At 40.7% G+C, this 16,397-nt stretch overlaps 1 protein-coding gene across 2 annotated transcripts in view; it reads left to right on the top strand.

Moving 5' to 3' along the window:
* The window catches only part of ccdc171 (coiled-coil domain containing 171), a 233,144-nt gene that overhangs the window by 32,796 nt on the left and 183,951 nt on the right, over positions 1-16,397 (top strand). For both annotated transcript variants that reach the window (XM_078213908.1, XM_078213909.1), the window contains exons 6-10: positions 1,511-1,657; positions 3,380-3,472; positions 6,339-6,499; positions 6,713-6,851; positions 10,662-10,764. In XM_078213908.1, the coding sequence (XP_078070034.1) occupies positions 1,511-1,657; positions 3,380-3,472; positions 6,339-6,499; positions 6,713-6,851; positions 10,662-10,764 (643 nt within the window). The remainder of the gene's footprint in view (positions 1-1,510; positions 1,658-3,379; positions 3,473-6,338; positions 6,500-6,712; positions 6,852-10,661; positions 10,765-16,397) is intronic.

Raw genomic sequence — 16,397 nt, 5'->3', positions numbered from 1 at the left:
AATTTTGAGTGCTTGTCTGTAGAGATGTATATTCAGTACAAAATGAATGTGCATTGGGAGAAGGACCTCTTAAAATAAGTGCTATTTCTATACAGTTGGTTCCAGTGGTATTTTGCACAGTGAATTGCTTAATCTTAACACCAAAAAAAGGCTAGTACCAGCATTTTTTACGGAACATCTGTCGCCACTCCATATACCTAGCTCAGATACCTGTATATTGGAGTCCAGACCAGTATGATAGCTCTTGTACAAATAAATGGAGTCACCAAGGCTGCATGAATTCACCTCTATAACAAACATTACATATATTTTACTAATTCCTTAACTTATTTTAATTTCCTTTTCATGCACACAATGGCTTTAAAAATAAGACAATGCAATTGCTGATGCAAGAGTCAGTGCAGGTACTCCACTGACTCTTGTCTTTTTAATAATTCTCAGTGTCATTAATATACAAGATCTATTTAATGGGCAGAAACATAGAATACCTACAGTGCAGAAGGAGGCCATTTGGTCCATAGGGTCTGCACCAACCACAATCCCACCCAGGCCCTATCCTCATAACCCCATTCATTTACCCTAGCGAGTCACCCTGATACTAAGGAGGCAATTTAGCATGGCCAATCCACCTAACCCGCACGTCTTTGGATTGTGGGAGGAAACCGGAGCACCCAGAGGAAACCCACACAGACACGGGGAGAACGTGCAAATTCCACACAGATAGTGACCGAAGACAGGAATAGATAGCACAGTAAAGATAAAACAGCCACATGGGGCAACCAATGAAATGTTTGTCTGTGTAATTTCATCATAGTGATAATTTATGGTCCCGTTTTGTTAGAAGTGCCAAGCAAAGGCCAATTGCTTTACTGGCAGTACGATGAGATGAACAACACATTCACGTACCCTGTGATGGTTGATTATGGAGCAGGATCAATACAATGTATGAACCATGAACATTGTTTCCTAGACAAGGTATCAGAGGGAAATCCAAAGGAGCAGAAGCCTGGTTGAGGAAGTTTAAGGTGTATGAAGACTGCAGTTCACGGTGCATAAAAAATGTCACACAAAAATTACATAAACTGACAACTTTACTTCCCACCCTCAATTTATTTCTTCCTTGTTATCCTTGCTGCAACTATGGCATCTCTTCAATGCTCAATTTCCCAGATTTTCATTTCCAGCTGTAACTTTTTGGCTGCCATTTATATACACGGTCAACAAGTAAACACAGCTGATTTGTGGGCCTTTTTTATATTGAATCTTGGAGCCTTCTAAATGTTGACCTCTTCAAAATGGAGTGCTGAACTACATTCATTACAAACATATTTAATAGTAATAATTGGGTGAGCATGTTAAATACATTAACACGAGTCTAAAATCCAGTTATAATATATGTCTGTTTTACCTCAGGTTTATGATATGAGCTTTGAAGAAAATCACTATTCATTCAGTTAGTGGAAATTACCATTTTAAATTGCTGACTCTGATTAATCTTATTTTCATAAAGGGCCAGGAACAAACATTTGTTGAGCTGCAAAAACGATTAAACGAGCTAGAAACTGAGCGCAACAATCTCACGGATGCACTGCGACGACAAGCAAATGAACTTGAGTATAGTAGCGACCGAGAGGAGCGACTGAAGAAGGAGCTGGAGGTAAGTGGCTATCTCTTTTCTCTTAACATTCAAACTTATGCTTAAAAATAAAGGGATTCTACCAAAAAAATTCCAAGTGCCAAATGTGCGTAAAAACTGGAGTGAATCCCGCTGATTTTTTTCAGCAGGATTTTCAAAATGAATCTCCCACTCTCCGTGCACTGCAGAGCACACTCACATGAATCTCATTAAAAATCTGTGGGCAGGGCTTATTCCTGCTGGAGAGGCCGACAGCATAACGCTGAGTGGGCCACTGCGCATGTGCTGATCGGCGCATGCACAGTAGCCCCGCACTGCCGCCTTCTGGTCGCTGGCCAGCCCTGCGATCCTGCATCGCTGGCCGTGCAACCACCACCCCCCTCTGTGGTGGGCAGTGCCAATGTGCCCCTGGGCATTGCCACTTTGCCCCTTGGTCAGTACCAGGGGGCCAGGCTGACGCTGCCAAGCTGGCAATCCCCAGGTTGCACCCCACTTGCCCCTGATCCTCTGGGGGGTCTCCATGGCTCCCCCTTCACTCCAGTGGGGTTGGACCACCAGTTCCCTGTTAGTGGGGAGCTGTTCTAAACCCCACTGGAGTGAAACACTCTTGGCAGGATTGAGGGGGGGGTGCCGGAAGAGAGAGAGGCTAGCGGGCCCGGAGACTTCAGCCCTGGGCCCGCTAATGAGAAGCACTTAATCGTTTTAACAATTTTATACAGCTCTGTGCCGATTTCTGGCTGATGATGCCAGATACGCACAGAGACCGTGGCACCCAGCTGGAAGCCCGCTACAGGCCCTCCCCTTGAATCTCCCGGCCTGCTGCTTTCACCCACAAAATGTATTTTGTGGTTTACAACTGATTAGATGTTAATAACCTTTAAGATGCATTTCTTATTGAAGTCACAGTTATGTCTATCCGTTTAGTAGAGGCCTAGGATGGAACAAAATGGTTTACTTTATTTAATGACTTTAATGAAGAGTTACTGTTGTTATTGTGAGGTATTTAAAATCATGATGTGTCTAAACAGAGTAGATAGGGAAAAACTGTTCTTATTAGTGGATAGTCTGAAGCTTTTTCCCAGGGTTGAAGAGTCAATTACGCGGGTGCATTACTTTAAGGTACGAGGGCCAAGATTTAAAGGAGATGTAAGAGGCAAGCTTTTTACACAGAGGGTGATGGGTGCATGGAACGTGCTGCCGGGGGAGGTAGTGGAAGCAGATACGATAATGAGTTTTAAGGGGCGTCTGGGCAAATACATGAATAGGATGGGAATGGAGGGATATGGTCCCCGGAAAGGTAGGGGGTTTTAGATCAGTCAGGCAGCATGGTCAGTGCAGGCCTGGAGGGCTGACAGGCCTGTTCCTGTGTTGTAATTTTCTTTGTTCTTTGTAGTGGAAGGATCAAGAATGAATGTGAGGAATGATGTGGGCACTTAGGGTTCTATAAGACATGCTTTTGTTGTCCCAATATTTGAAGCTTGCGCATCGTTTTCCTGTTAATTTCTGTTTTATTCAGATTGTTCTGATTCATGTTAAAGTAAAAGCTGCAAAAAGTGGAATCTTGTTAGCAATTTCTTCATTTGGGGTCATTCAGTAAATATGGTTATTTTGGTGTACAGTTTCTCCACAGGGAGCGCAACACTGAGAAGAAGGGGGAGGGGAGAAAGGTAGAATTATTTATGCATATTAATAATAGCTTGAAACCACTGAATTAATAAACCTGACAATTGCTTGGTTTTCAAGGTAGCACAACAAAGAATGAAGTCATTGGAAGAAAACATTGAGGCAGAAAGAGCTGCACATCTGGAATCAAAATTTAACTCTGAAGTTATTCAGGTAAAACTATGTTATCTTTTATTCATCGTTTGAGATATAGGAGCAAATAGTTTATGCAGCTGGTACAAGCCTTTACATTAAAAAATAATCTTATTGTTTCTTCATTTGATTCATAGTGTTTCTGTTGAAATACCTTCACAAACTATTTTTGAGTATTTAGGACAGATGTTTGAAAGTTAATACAGAAATTTCATATACAGGCCACATTTAGTCTCAGAAATATTTGGAAAAACATAAACCAAAGCGCACCACAGTCTTTTGGTTTTGGCACTTAACAGTATTTGGCCATATATCAAGCATCATGAGGGTCACAGTGCCAAGGTATAAATAAACATCTGAACATTGGTTTTAATGAAGTTGCTTTTAATCTCCTTTTATTCAGAAGGCGAAGGATATGTTGGATTGTTCACAAAATAAAAATACAGATTTCAGCCTCTGCCAGAATCTATTAACATTTTATTCATTCGTGGGACAAGGGGGTCGCTGGCTGGCCAGCATATATTGCCCTTCCCTAGTTGCCCTTGGAGGGCAATTGAGAGTCAACCACATTGCTGTGGCTCTGGAGTCACATGTAAGCCAGACTAGGTAAGGATGGCAGACTTCCTGCCCTAAAGGACATTAGTGAACCAGATGGGTTTTTACGACAATCGGCAATGGTTTCATGGTCATCATTCGACTTTTAATTCCAGATTTTTCTTGAATTCAAATTTTACCATCTGCCGTAGCGGGATTCAAACCTGGGTCCCCAGAATATTCGCTGAGTTTCTGGATTAATAGTCTAGTGATAATTCCACTGGGCCATCGCCTAGTGACAGATTGTTCTCACAGGAGTAGGGTAATACATTAGGGTCCTGTGCAGTCTGTTGATTTTGAACACTTAGTTGTAATATTAGACCCAGTGTGGTGAATGTTCAGTGCACATACTTTGTGAAACATATTTATATGTATTGTGTGTAAAGTGTTTCCTACTAAAATTTATGTATGTGTCACCTTAGCTATTCCTGTGGACAGTCAGTTTCCACAACACTGCTGCATATTATGGAATGTTGATGTGCACTTTAGATGATTATTTCAAGGGTGTGACAGAGTTCACATAACTGACAATTTTGTGGGTCATATCATTTGACCCTCATTTCTTAGATTTGTAATGCACTCCAAGATCTGTATTATGGCACATTGAATAGGCCTCCACCTTGCATTTAATCAATGTGATGCCTAGCATTAGTTCACACACTTAGTTGACTGGAGGCAAAATTGAAAAGCCGTACCTAATATCACAAATATGTTTCATCCAAAAGTACCTATCTGCTTGGCTAGTATTAGTGACAGTAGTCAGCTGTCAATGGATCACTTGTGCCTATTGAAATGTATGGTAGATATAATTTTGGATTGTAGGGCTAGCCAAATCTTAGAACCTTTCATATTATAAAATCTAATTTGTATTTAATTTATCACAATATAATTTATTATTGGACAATTTTTGAAAGGTAGCATGTACTACAAATTTAAGAAATACAGCAGGTTTGAAATTGGTCTCTGCTAGCAGCATGGGCTCTTTTGTGAATCTACAATTCTTCCCATGCCAGTATTGATCATCCATTTATTTGGCAAATATTATCAATTTTTAAAAATTTCATACCAAGTTAAACTAGGAAACGAGCCATCAAAAGGTTTTGATCTATTGGTCTGTGAATTTAAGTGGAAATAAAATTGGACATGGTGGAAACTGGCTACTGATTCACTATTGTTGTGAAGTTGAGTTCTGAAGTGTGGTCTCTTTAAAAGCTGGTTTTGTGTTCAGTGCTTGGATATTTAAAATGCATACCCCTACAGGATACAACACAGATTGCAACATTTGTAACGAGGACCAAGCATCAGGGTTGCCTTGGTAAACAGGCTTTGCAGGCTTTTGAATTTTGACAGCCTATGAGTTTAAAGAAGACACTCCGCTATCAGGAACCTATCAAATTTGAATTTGCTGTTGTTGACAACATCAGACCAACCCTGGTGTAGGAAAATTGATAGGTCATCACAATTATAAAGAGGAACTCAACTACCTGCCTGCAGTCAACTGAAGGACTGCCACCTCTCAACACCTATGAAGGGCAAGAGCATCTCCTTGTCAGCTTAAAATATCTCTTAAGAGAACTCTCCATGTATCTAACAAACGGTACCAAAATCAGAAAGAGCTTACAGACAACGGAATTGACAGAAGAACTCCAAAGGTTTTCCAAAGCCAAAACACCTGGTTGTATGTTTTTTGAGAGTGACTAAAGTCTGTTTTTTTCTGGTAATAACAGACCTTGTATTTATTTGAACAGCATTTCAGTAGTATCTTACTTCAATTGAAATGTTACTTGTTTAGCTAAAGTTCCCAATTAGTTAAATAACTTGTTAATTGTTCACTTAAAGCGAGTGTCAGGTATTTCTGTTAATGAATCTCTAAATGTTAATGAAGAACAGTTCACACCTTCCCAAACACTTTTAACAGATTACAAAGCGAGGTATTCCTATTTGGGGGATTCAGCATGGCTTCTCAAAAGGGGATCAACCTCTGCGTGATAAGACTATGAACCCATTTTAGTAGAGGCCAGTTTCATCCCCTGTGTCTCTTTTACATATGCAGAAAATACTCACCTCTTATAAAGTCACTGCAACAATTTTATTTTCTGTTTTTGAGGTAAGAGTTTATATAAATGATTATAAACCATAATATGCAAAATGCTATGTTTCTTGGGGTATGATTGGGGTCTGCACATCAAAAGCTCGAATTTCTGAGACTTGATCAAATGATTTATTAATGCTGTCGGTATCCATTAGGATTGGTCCAATTTTTGAACCATTTTTAATATTTTCTTGTATATAGTTGCGCATCCGTGATCTTGAAAATATGTTGCAAGTGGAAAAGTCAAGCCGTGCAGATGCAGTATTAAATTTGGACTTGATCAAGCAGCAATTCAAAGATGTAGAGCTCTCGTATGAAAGGGAGAAATCAAAAGCTATAGAAATTACTAATCAGTTACAGAGGTAAGAATTTATATAAATAATTATACCCTATAACGTGCAGATGTTTCTTTTGAATTACATTTCAAGGATGGTGTCAGAAATGTGATTCATTGATATTTACGCAAGCTAACAATTAAGCAAATGTGATAACTTGTTAAAATTACAGATGTACAACTTTTATACATTGGCTTTAAACTTATAAATATTAACAACTTAACCTGCCATGTTCTTAAGCTTACAGAAGGAATGCACAGTAACAAAAACACAGCTGACAGCAGAAATTGAAGAAAAGAATAATATCATTGCTGACCTTTCCAAACACCTGCAAAGACATGAAGAAAGTTTTGAAAATCTTCAGGATGATCTAACAAAAGTAAGAATGAATTTTGCAGAATATGGAGCTGTGCAGTATCCATACTTTTGGCACAGTAATCTGTTTTACTTGCAAGGTTATGATGGCAGCATTTATTAGAAGTGCTGGAAAGATATGAGTGGATGTTGCACTGTATTGTTACTTGGGTTCACTCGAGTCTGTACAGTTTCTACCAATTGCAGATAGTAAATGAACTGAAGTTTAACTAATCTTGCATGATTCCTTGTTGGTTCAAAATTGCTTTTAAACAGCACCCTATTGTCAAATATAGAAGTTTTATTTTTGAAATTTAGCTAGCCGCACAGAATTTCCGGCAAGCATTGGTTTGCTTTCAATCCTGGTAAGGTTAGGTGTTACCATTTACTTTATTGAAGAAATGAAATTTTATACTTCTATAAAACAAAAAATGTTAGAAACTCACCAGAGCTCACGCAGCTAGCTACTCTGCAGAAAATAGACAAGTTGATGTTTGTATGTATGTCCTCCTTAACTAAACTATAACAATAATAAACTATTGTTGTTGTTCGTCCATCGACATCGATGAGGACCTCGACACCATTAGTCATTATAAGGCTGGATGCGGTGTGTCCGAAGATGACTGATCAGGCCAATTCGGGCACGGAATGTCCTGGCACATATTGGGCAAACTTGTGTAGGTGCTGTAGCTGCGCTGGTGGCTCTGGACTTGCGCAGCTCGCGCTTAAGTTGTGCTTCAGTACTGCGCCTTGCTTCATAAGCTTGACAGCCCTTGTGGATGAGGCAGCGCCAGGTAGGGTGGTTTTGTGCCAGCGTTTCCCAGGTGGTCGTGTCTATGTCAAGCGACTGCAGGGAGGCCTTGAGTGTGTCTTTGTAACATTTCTTCTGCCCTCCATGTGAGCGTCTTCAGAGAGTTCCCCAAAAAGGAGCTGCTTGGGTATGCGCTCGTCTGGCATACGGATGACATGACCTGCCCACTGGGTCTGTGCTCTCATCAGCAGCGTGTGGACTGATGGTAGACTTGCTCTAGAAAGAACTTCAGTGTCTGGTACTTTGTCTTGCCATCTGATGCGTAATATTCTGCGAAGACAAGTCATGTGGAAATGATTGAGTTGTCTTGCATGCTTTTGATACATAGTCCACGTTTCACAGGCATACAGGAGGGTAGTGAGTACCACGGTGCTATAGACCTTCAGTTTTGTTGCTGGGCTGATTCCTCGACATTCCCATACAGTGGAACGCAGTCTACCAAAAGCAGAACTTGCCTTTGCTATTCTGCAGTTAACCTCTGTATCAATAGTCACTGTTCGGGAGAGGATGCTGCCAAGATAAGTGAACTGATCCACTGCCTGTAGTTTCTGCCCTTTAATTGTGATTATGGGTTCTGTGTACGGTGCATGAGGAGCAGGCTGGTGCATGACTTCGGTCTTTTTAATGTTGATGGTGAGTCCAAAGTTGTCACAAGCCGTGGAAAATTTGTCCATACCGACTTGCATCTCTGGCTCTGAGCCAGTATACAGGGCGCAGTCATTGGCAAAGAGGAAGTCTCTCAGAACAGTCTCCTTCACTTTGGTAATAGCTTGAAGTCTCCTCAGGTTGAAGAGCTTTCCACCCACTCTGTACTTAAGGCTGATTCCAGCAACACTGTCCTGGAAGGTATCATTCAGCATGGCAGTAAACATCATGCTGAACAGTGTGGGTGCGAGCACACAGCCCTGCTTGACACCATTGGTGACTGGGAATGCCTCAGAGGATTCTCCGCCGTCCAGTACTCTGGCCATCATGGAACTGGCGTACCATCTGAATGAATTTGGGGGGGCAGCTGAACTTTGACATAATCCTCCACAGGCCTTGTTGGCTGACGGTGTTGAAGGCTTTTGCGAGGTCAACAAAGGTTGTGTAGAGCTCACGATTCTGCTCCTGACACTTCTTCTCCTGAAGTTGGCGCGCGGCAAAAATCATGTCAATAGTCCCGTGACCTTTGCGGAAGCCACACTGTGACTCTGGAAGCAGGCCCAGCTCCAGATGAGTGACCAGACGATTTAGCAGGACTCTTGCGAGGGTTTTTGGGAATTGGGAAGAGAGAGTGAGGCTGATGTTGCGCAACTCTCCCTCACTTTAGTCCAAATCACGCGCTAGTCTCGACACCATCATCAATAATAAACTATATAACTGAACTGGATCAATATATGGCGATCAGAAAAAGTGAAAGGGGTGAGAATATATTGTTACTACCAGGCTGAGGAGTGAACTGATTCCTCTTTTTGTTCCACTCTGAGTTGGTTATGGCAGAGTTTGAATTTAAAACCAATTTAGATATGTTGAACTGTGTATAGATCAGTGCAAGAAATAAGCCAGCCAGGTTCCTTAAGTTAACAAATAAAGAGTTAGTTCTGTTGTTAAAACCCACTTGGGTAAAGATGCAGATCTTGTTAACAATAGGTTTAAAATGTACAAATATGTCCAACTATCCATTAATGCATTAACACACGTATAATCCCCCCAAGCATGTGAGAATGAAGTAAAATACTGCAGAGTATCAGATATTAAAAATTTGGGCAAGTAACAAGAAAAGTCAGAGTAGAAAAAATGCATGGAGTGTCCAGATGTTTGTTCACAGCTGATGGGTCCTGCTCCACAGCGGTTGCTGGTTCTTGGGGATTTCTCACTAGAGACAGTGGTGCTGACTTGGAATTCTCCCTTAAGAACTCTTACTTTGTAGCAATGAAGTCTTCTGGTGAGTTTTTGAAAACGCAAACTGCTGAGAGAGATTTCAAAAGAGAGACCGGGTAGAGCTGTTGCCCCTGTGCAGCCTCTCTGACTATACAGAAATCTAGTATTTTTTTTAAACACCAAAGATATTGTGACTTCTCCCTGAGAGCTCCATGGACTCTTTGCCTCATAAAAGTTGCTCGTGTCCTTTGCCAATGCAACATAGTAACTGCTGGAAGTCGGTGTCCATTGCTCAATGCACATGTATGTCCTGTTGATGGCATAAATTAGTATTTTATACAACACATCGTCATAGCATAATTAAAATATTTGGACCACTTGGCAAGAGGGGGATGAAGTCAGGAATTATCTATTGGGAAGACTGAAACTATTAAATGAAGCAAGACCTATATGCACTTTTTGATCTGGCAGTGAATGGCTAAATCAGCTTTCTGCCATATCTGTTCAAGCCCTCATCCCCTGACTCTTGGAGCAACAAGCAGAATTACTTGCTGTGGGAGGAGAATATTTACAAAGGTCATCTGCCCAGTAAGATCTCTGCCTTCTATTGGAATGGAGCCGCAAAACTGTCTGCCGCTTGCTTACCTGTGCTCCCAGCTGGAAAACGCTGTACAGAGTCTTTATAATGGCCTCTGTTAACTTAGAGTTACGTATTTTTTGGTGAGATGTCAGTAAATTAGTTCTTTTGAAATATATCAGGACAGTAGATTTACTTATTTCGCTTATAGTGGAAGCAAATATTTCCCCAGGTATTTTCAGCTGCTGATATGACTACTTGATGTTGAAGTTAAATGTCCACACTCTCTTCCATTCGTTGTAACTAAAGATAATCATATAGAACTACCTCTGGGCTGCATTTGTGATAAATGATTCAATATTTTAATGGTTACACTATTTTTAGATTTTCAAAGAATATGCATACCTACTTATTTTTGTTTTGTTACCATAACCAAATGAAATCTTGCCAATTAGATAATTTATTCTCCTGATAAATGCTTCTGAACATGAATGTTTTTCGTGGTGTTTTAATCTGTAAATACTATTCCATCCTTGTGTAGGAGCATATTTATTGCAATAATATTTTAATTATCCTCTCACAAGGCAAAGAAGCGGCAGGCTTTCCTGGAAGAGACATACGGGGGCAGCATGAGAGAGCTGGAGCTCCTTTTGGGCAATTTTGCTGTGTCAGGCCCACGGACGTCAGGTTAGTTGATGCTCTGAAATGACAGATGCAGCTGTCAGTGTTCCAAGAGCCATTGCATTGTGGGAATTCTGCAGATGCCGCTGTAATCCCTCTTCTCAACATGCGATGATCTGATGACAAGATAAGAGTGGTCCTCACAGCAGTGCAGTGGCCAGGCAGGCTGAGAAAAGGTGATAGAATGTAGGCCTGGTGCTGTAGAGCCAAAGCTTGATTTACAAGTGCCAGGGTCAGCTTGACAGGCAGTAAAGAGTGAGCTTGCTGGCTTATAATTCCTGCAGGGAACAGAGGCCCTCGCAGATTTCTAAGTAAAATACATGGAAAGGAACCAGATGTTTTTTATGTAACTCGAGCCAAAATACACTGCAGCATCTCGAGCAACTTAGTAGTTGCCAATTCAGGAAGGTTATTTAGGACGACAATGAGTGTTGTTACCTCAACACCTAAAAGAATAGAAGTGAATGCTGTATGTGGGGCATTAGAAAAGTTTTCCACAATGGGTCATGTGTAACATTCTTTTTGCGTATTGGTTAATATTTACATTTCAGTAGATAAGCCATGGTTTAGTGGAGTTTGCTTTTTTTGGATTTATGGTCTAAAGATTCTGTTGAAAGTAACCTATATTGCATTAAACAGACTTTTTAAACAGTTATTGCATGTGCTTAGTTATAGTGAGCATTTTTGTAGCAAAGAGCATACTTTTATCCCACATTGAGGAGTTGAATCAGAGGAGATAGTGAGACACTGCTAGAGTGAAAAGATATTCAACAATGAGGAATCTAATAGAATTTCTGTCTCTGCCACATTTCCAGAGAGTTTGTTTAAATCGGCATTCTTTATGTTGATGCAGTTATTAAAGGGATGTTTTGGGAAAAGACTGTTACATTCATCAGTAAAATACAAACCCTGTAATATGTAATTAAAAAAATGTTATAAATCCAGCATAAGGTGGTTGGGTGGCCTACTGATTAGGAGCTCCACTTTAATTATATCTCCGGGGCTAGGTGCAGAAGTGTGATGTTTTGTCATTTAACCTTGGCTTTCCGCCTTCCTCATTGCTTGCACTGCCTCAAACATGAAGTCAAGGTGAATTCTTCTTCAGGCAGGCCAGCCACCTGAAGGTGAATTATAACTTTCTTTTGTAAAATTATCTACAATATATATTATTTTGGGTAAATATCTAAGGTTAGTGATTTTGGTATCACCAAATGAAGAATTCCTAATGTTACCACTTTTATTGCTGATTCTTAAAGACCAAGTCCTTTTTTTTCAAAGCCATTCTCTTCTTTTGATCTAAACTCTCTAATTTGCTGAAATCAGCATATTCCTATCTTTTGGAGCTAACACTTTATTGTTGGGTTACATTACTAATAAGACAGTGATAGCAGAATAATTATACATGTTTCTTAAATCTGCTAATGCAGCAATTAATGCCATCGACTTTGCCATTTTGTCTGCTGATGATTCGAATGATCCGAACTTTGAATTAAATGCTTATAACATAACAGAGTAGAAATTTATTTTAAGTTCTGGATTCTGGAATACTAACTAGTCCAGTAACATAACCACTGCACCACACCAATCAACAAATTTAAATTAAGCAGCCATATGTTAAAAATAGGCTACAGTATTATGTTTCACATAACCATGTCTCTCCCTGATGTTATGCAAGGACCTGTTACTAGTGATAGCAATCATTTGAGAAAATTCAATTTGAAGTCAAACTAAATCACTAATTAAGCTCTGAAGTATTTTTATTCACCAAGAAACCACGAAACATCAATTGTTCTTTTTAATCAGCAGCTGGTTTATAACTATGCAAGTGGCAGCGAGTCATGTTTTCTGTTTGATGATTACCTGTGATGGGGTTTAAAGAAGACACAGATGAGATGGACCAAATGACTTCTGACTTTTTGATACAGTATGTTGACAATCCTACCAGGGAGTCAACATATTAGACTTGGTATTGGGGAATGAGCCGGGCCAGGTGATCGATGTTTCAGTGGGGAGCATTTTGGGCCTAGCGAGCATAATTCCATAAGATTTTGGGTAGTCATGGATAAGGACAAGAGTGGACCTCCAGTGAGGGTGGTTAATTAAGCGAAGGCCAATTACATCCAAATTAGACAGGAACTAGGGAATGTGGATTGGGAGCGGCTATTTGAGGCCAAATCCATGTCTGGCATGTGGGAGGCTTTTAAAGGCCAGTTGATTGAAGTGCAGGACAGGGATGTCCCCGTAAAAATGAAGGATAGAAATGGCAGGATTCAGGAACCATGGATGACAAGGGAAATTGTAAACTTAGTCAAAAAGAAAAAAGGAAGCATACGATAGGTCTAGGCATCTAAAAACTGACAAAGCTCTTGAGGAGTATAGTGAAAGTAGGATGTGGAATTAAATGTGGAATTAGGAGGGCTAAAAGGGGCCATAAAATGTCTTTAGCAATCAGGGTCAAGGAGAATTCCAAGGCTTTTTGTGCACATATTAGTAACAAGAGAAAGAGTGGGCCCACTAAAGGACAATGGAGGGAAGGTATGCATGGAGCCACAGGAGTGGGTGTGATCCTAAATGAGTACTTTGTATCAGTATTTACCAAGGAGAAAGACATAACGGATGTTGAGGTCAGGAATAGGTATGTGAACACTCAAGAGAAGAGAAAGAAGCGTTGAGGAAGGTCATGTCTCACCAACTTGATTGAGTTTTTTGAAGAGGTGACAAAGATAATTGATGAAGGAAGGGCTGTGGATGTGGCCTATATGGACTTTAATAAGGTGTTTGATAAGGTTCCACATGGCAGACTGGTGCAAAAACTAAAATCACATGGGATTCGGGATGGACGGGCTAGATGGATACAGAACTGCCTGGTTATAGGAGACAGAGTAGCGGTGGAAGGGGGTTTTTCAGAATGGAGCTCTGTAGCTAGTGGTGTTCCACAGGGATCAGTGCTGGGATCTCTGTTGTTTGTACTATGTATAAATGATCTGGAGGAAAATGTGGGGCATCTGATTAGTAAGTTTGCGGGTGACACAAAATTGGTGGAGTTGCTAATAGTGCCGGGGGTTGTCAGAGGATCCAACAGGATATAGATTGGAGACTTGGGCACAGAAATGGCAGATGGAGTTTAATCCAGACAAATGCGAGGTGATGCATTTTGGAGGATCAAATTTAGGTGAATTATACTGTACATGGCAGAACCCTTCGGAACATTAACATACAGAGAGATCTAGGCACGCAGGTCCACAGTTCCCTAAAAGTGGCAACACAGGTGGCAAGGTGATTAAGAAAACATATGGCATGCTTGCCTTCATCAGCCGTGGCATTGAGTACAGGAGTTGGGAAATCATGTTGCAGCTATATAAAACCTTAGTTAAGTCGCATTTAGAGTATTGCCTGCAGTTCTGATCACAACTCTACCAGAAGGACGTGGAAGCTTTGGCGAGAATGCAAAGAGATTTCACCAGGATGTTGCCTGGTCTTGAGGGTGTTGGCTATGAGGAGAGGTTGAATAAACTAGGATTGTTTCCACTGGAAAGATGGAGGCTGAGGGGAGACCTGATAGAGGTCTACAAAATTATGAGGGGCCTAAACAGGGTGGATAGTCAGAGGCTTTTTCCCAGGATGGAAGTGTCATTACAAGGCGGCACATGTTCAACGTGAGAGGGGGAAAGTTTACGGGAGATCTGAGGGGTGAAGTTTTTTTTACCTGGAATGCGCTGCCAGAGGAGGTGATAGAAGCGGGCACATTAGTAACATTTAAGGGGCATTTGAATAGATACGCAAATAGGGAGGGAATAGAGGGATACGGACCAAGTAAGGGCAGAAGGATTTTTCTTTAGTTAGGGCATCATAATTGGCACAGGCTTGGAGGGCCGAAGAGTCTGTTGCTGTACTGTACTTTTCTTTATTCATAGCCATCTAACTCAATGTAGACATCACGAGGATAAGTCTGGATGTCAACAAAGAGCAGAGATTGAGGGTTGCTGTACAGCCAGGTCTTCCCATCTTTTAGGAACCATTTCCTAGTGGACCCATGTTTATACATGTCACTTGTGTACATCTTTGGTCCTTTCAACAGTCTTTTTTATTCATTCGTGGGACATGGGCGTCGCTGGCTGGCCAGCATTTATTGCCCATCCCTAGTTGCACGAGGACGGTTGAGAGTCAACCACATTGCTAAGGCACTGGAGTCACATGTAGGTCAGACCAGGCAAGGACGGCAGATTTCCTTCCCTAAAGCACATTAGTGAACCAGATGAGTTTTTCTGACAATCGACAATGGTTTCATGGTCATCTGTAGATTCTTAATTCCAGATATTTTTTATTGAATTCAAATTCCACCATCTACCGTGGCGGGATTTGAACCCAGGTCCCCAGATCATTAGCTGAGTTTCTGGATTAATAGTCTACCAATTGTACCACTTAGCCATCGCCTACCCCATCTTTGTGCTTCAGAGCTATGGGTTCTCTGTTTAAGAGGAATGGAAGAATTAGACTAGAATGTTATGCATTCTTCTTTATTAGAAGGTTGGAATGTTTGTTCAAAGTGCCAAGCAGTTCTTTTTTTAAAAAAAATAGAGTCCATGCAGTGACGTCCAGGACAGCAGCTACATTTATGAATGCTTGATGATATGGAGTCAACTCCACTCAATCAGTAAATATTGTGTTCAACTAGTCTTCAATTTAATTATTTTTTTCCTTGTTATTTGTATGTCAAATTAAGCTATATGTTCATACATTTGAAAATAATTTTTGCACCCTATCCATTTAAGGTTTAAGATGAAGTTTGTAATTACTGATAAAGTTGTCCCTATCATTTCAGGCATCAGTAATATCCCGCCCTCTTAGTAATTATTAATGATACTTTTCATTGTTGCAAGGTCATTCCTAATGTTCTCTGCAAGATTACTGTAAATGCTGACAGGAAAGAGGTTGCACTATACGGGAAAGCGTCGTCTATATCCATCACCATTTCCCTTTTGCCAAGGCTCAATCCTGCCAGCTTGAAACCGAAGAAACCAGCTGTAAACATTCTGAATAGAGTCATTGGATTTAAGGAAGAATGAATTTACGTTCTACTGTGTTTGTCACATCCACAAAATATGCAAGCTGCATTTACTTAAAAAAAAAAATTTACATTAGTGCTTTTCATGACCACCCAATGTTGCAAAGTGCTTTACACTCAATAGAAATGTAGTCACTGTAACAATATGGGAAACATGACTGCTAATTTGCACCCCGCACACTCTCTCAACCAGTCACATGATAGTGACCAGATTTTTTTTTATTATGTTGAATGAGGAATGAATATTGGCCAGGACTTGGGAATAACTTGCTTGCTCTTCAAAATCGTTCCTTGGAATCTTTTACGTCTACGCAATCAGGCAGATGGGGTCTTGGTTTAATGTCTCATCTGAGTGACAGCACCTTTGGTGCAGCACTTCCTCAGTCCTGCCCTGGAGTGTCAGCCGTGGTTTTTGAGATGAAGTTCTGGCGTTCATTGGACTTGAATCTGGAACATTGCTCAGAGATGAGTTGCTACCAATTATCCAAGGCTGACACCATTTTGATTTTCAAGTTTGCTGACACCACCATAGTGGGTCGGATAATGATGAGACAGAGTACAGGAAAGGGAGAGA

This window comes from Mustelus asterias, chromosome 6, assembly GCF_964213995.1.
Source record: "Mustelus asterias chromosome 6, sMusAst1.hap1.1, whole genome shotgun sequence".
Taxonomy (NCBI): Eukaryota; Metazoa; Chordata; class Chondrichthyes; order Carcharhiniformes; family Triakidae; genus Mustelus; species Mustelus asterias.
This window is presented reverse-complemented; position numbering and strand designations above follow the sequence as displayed.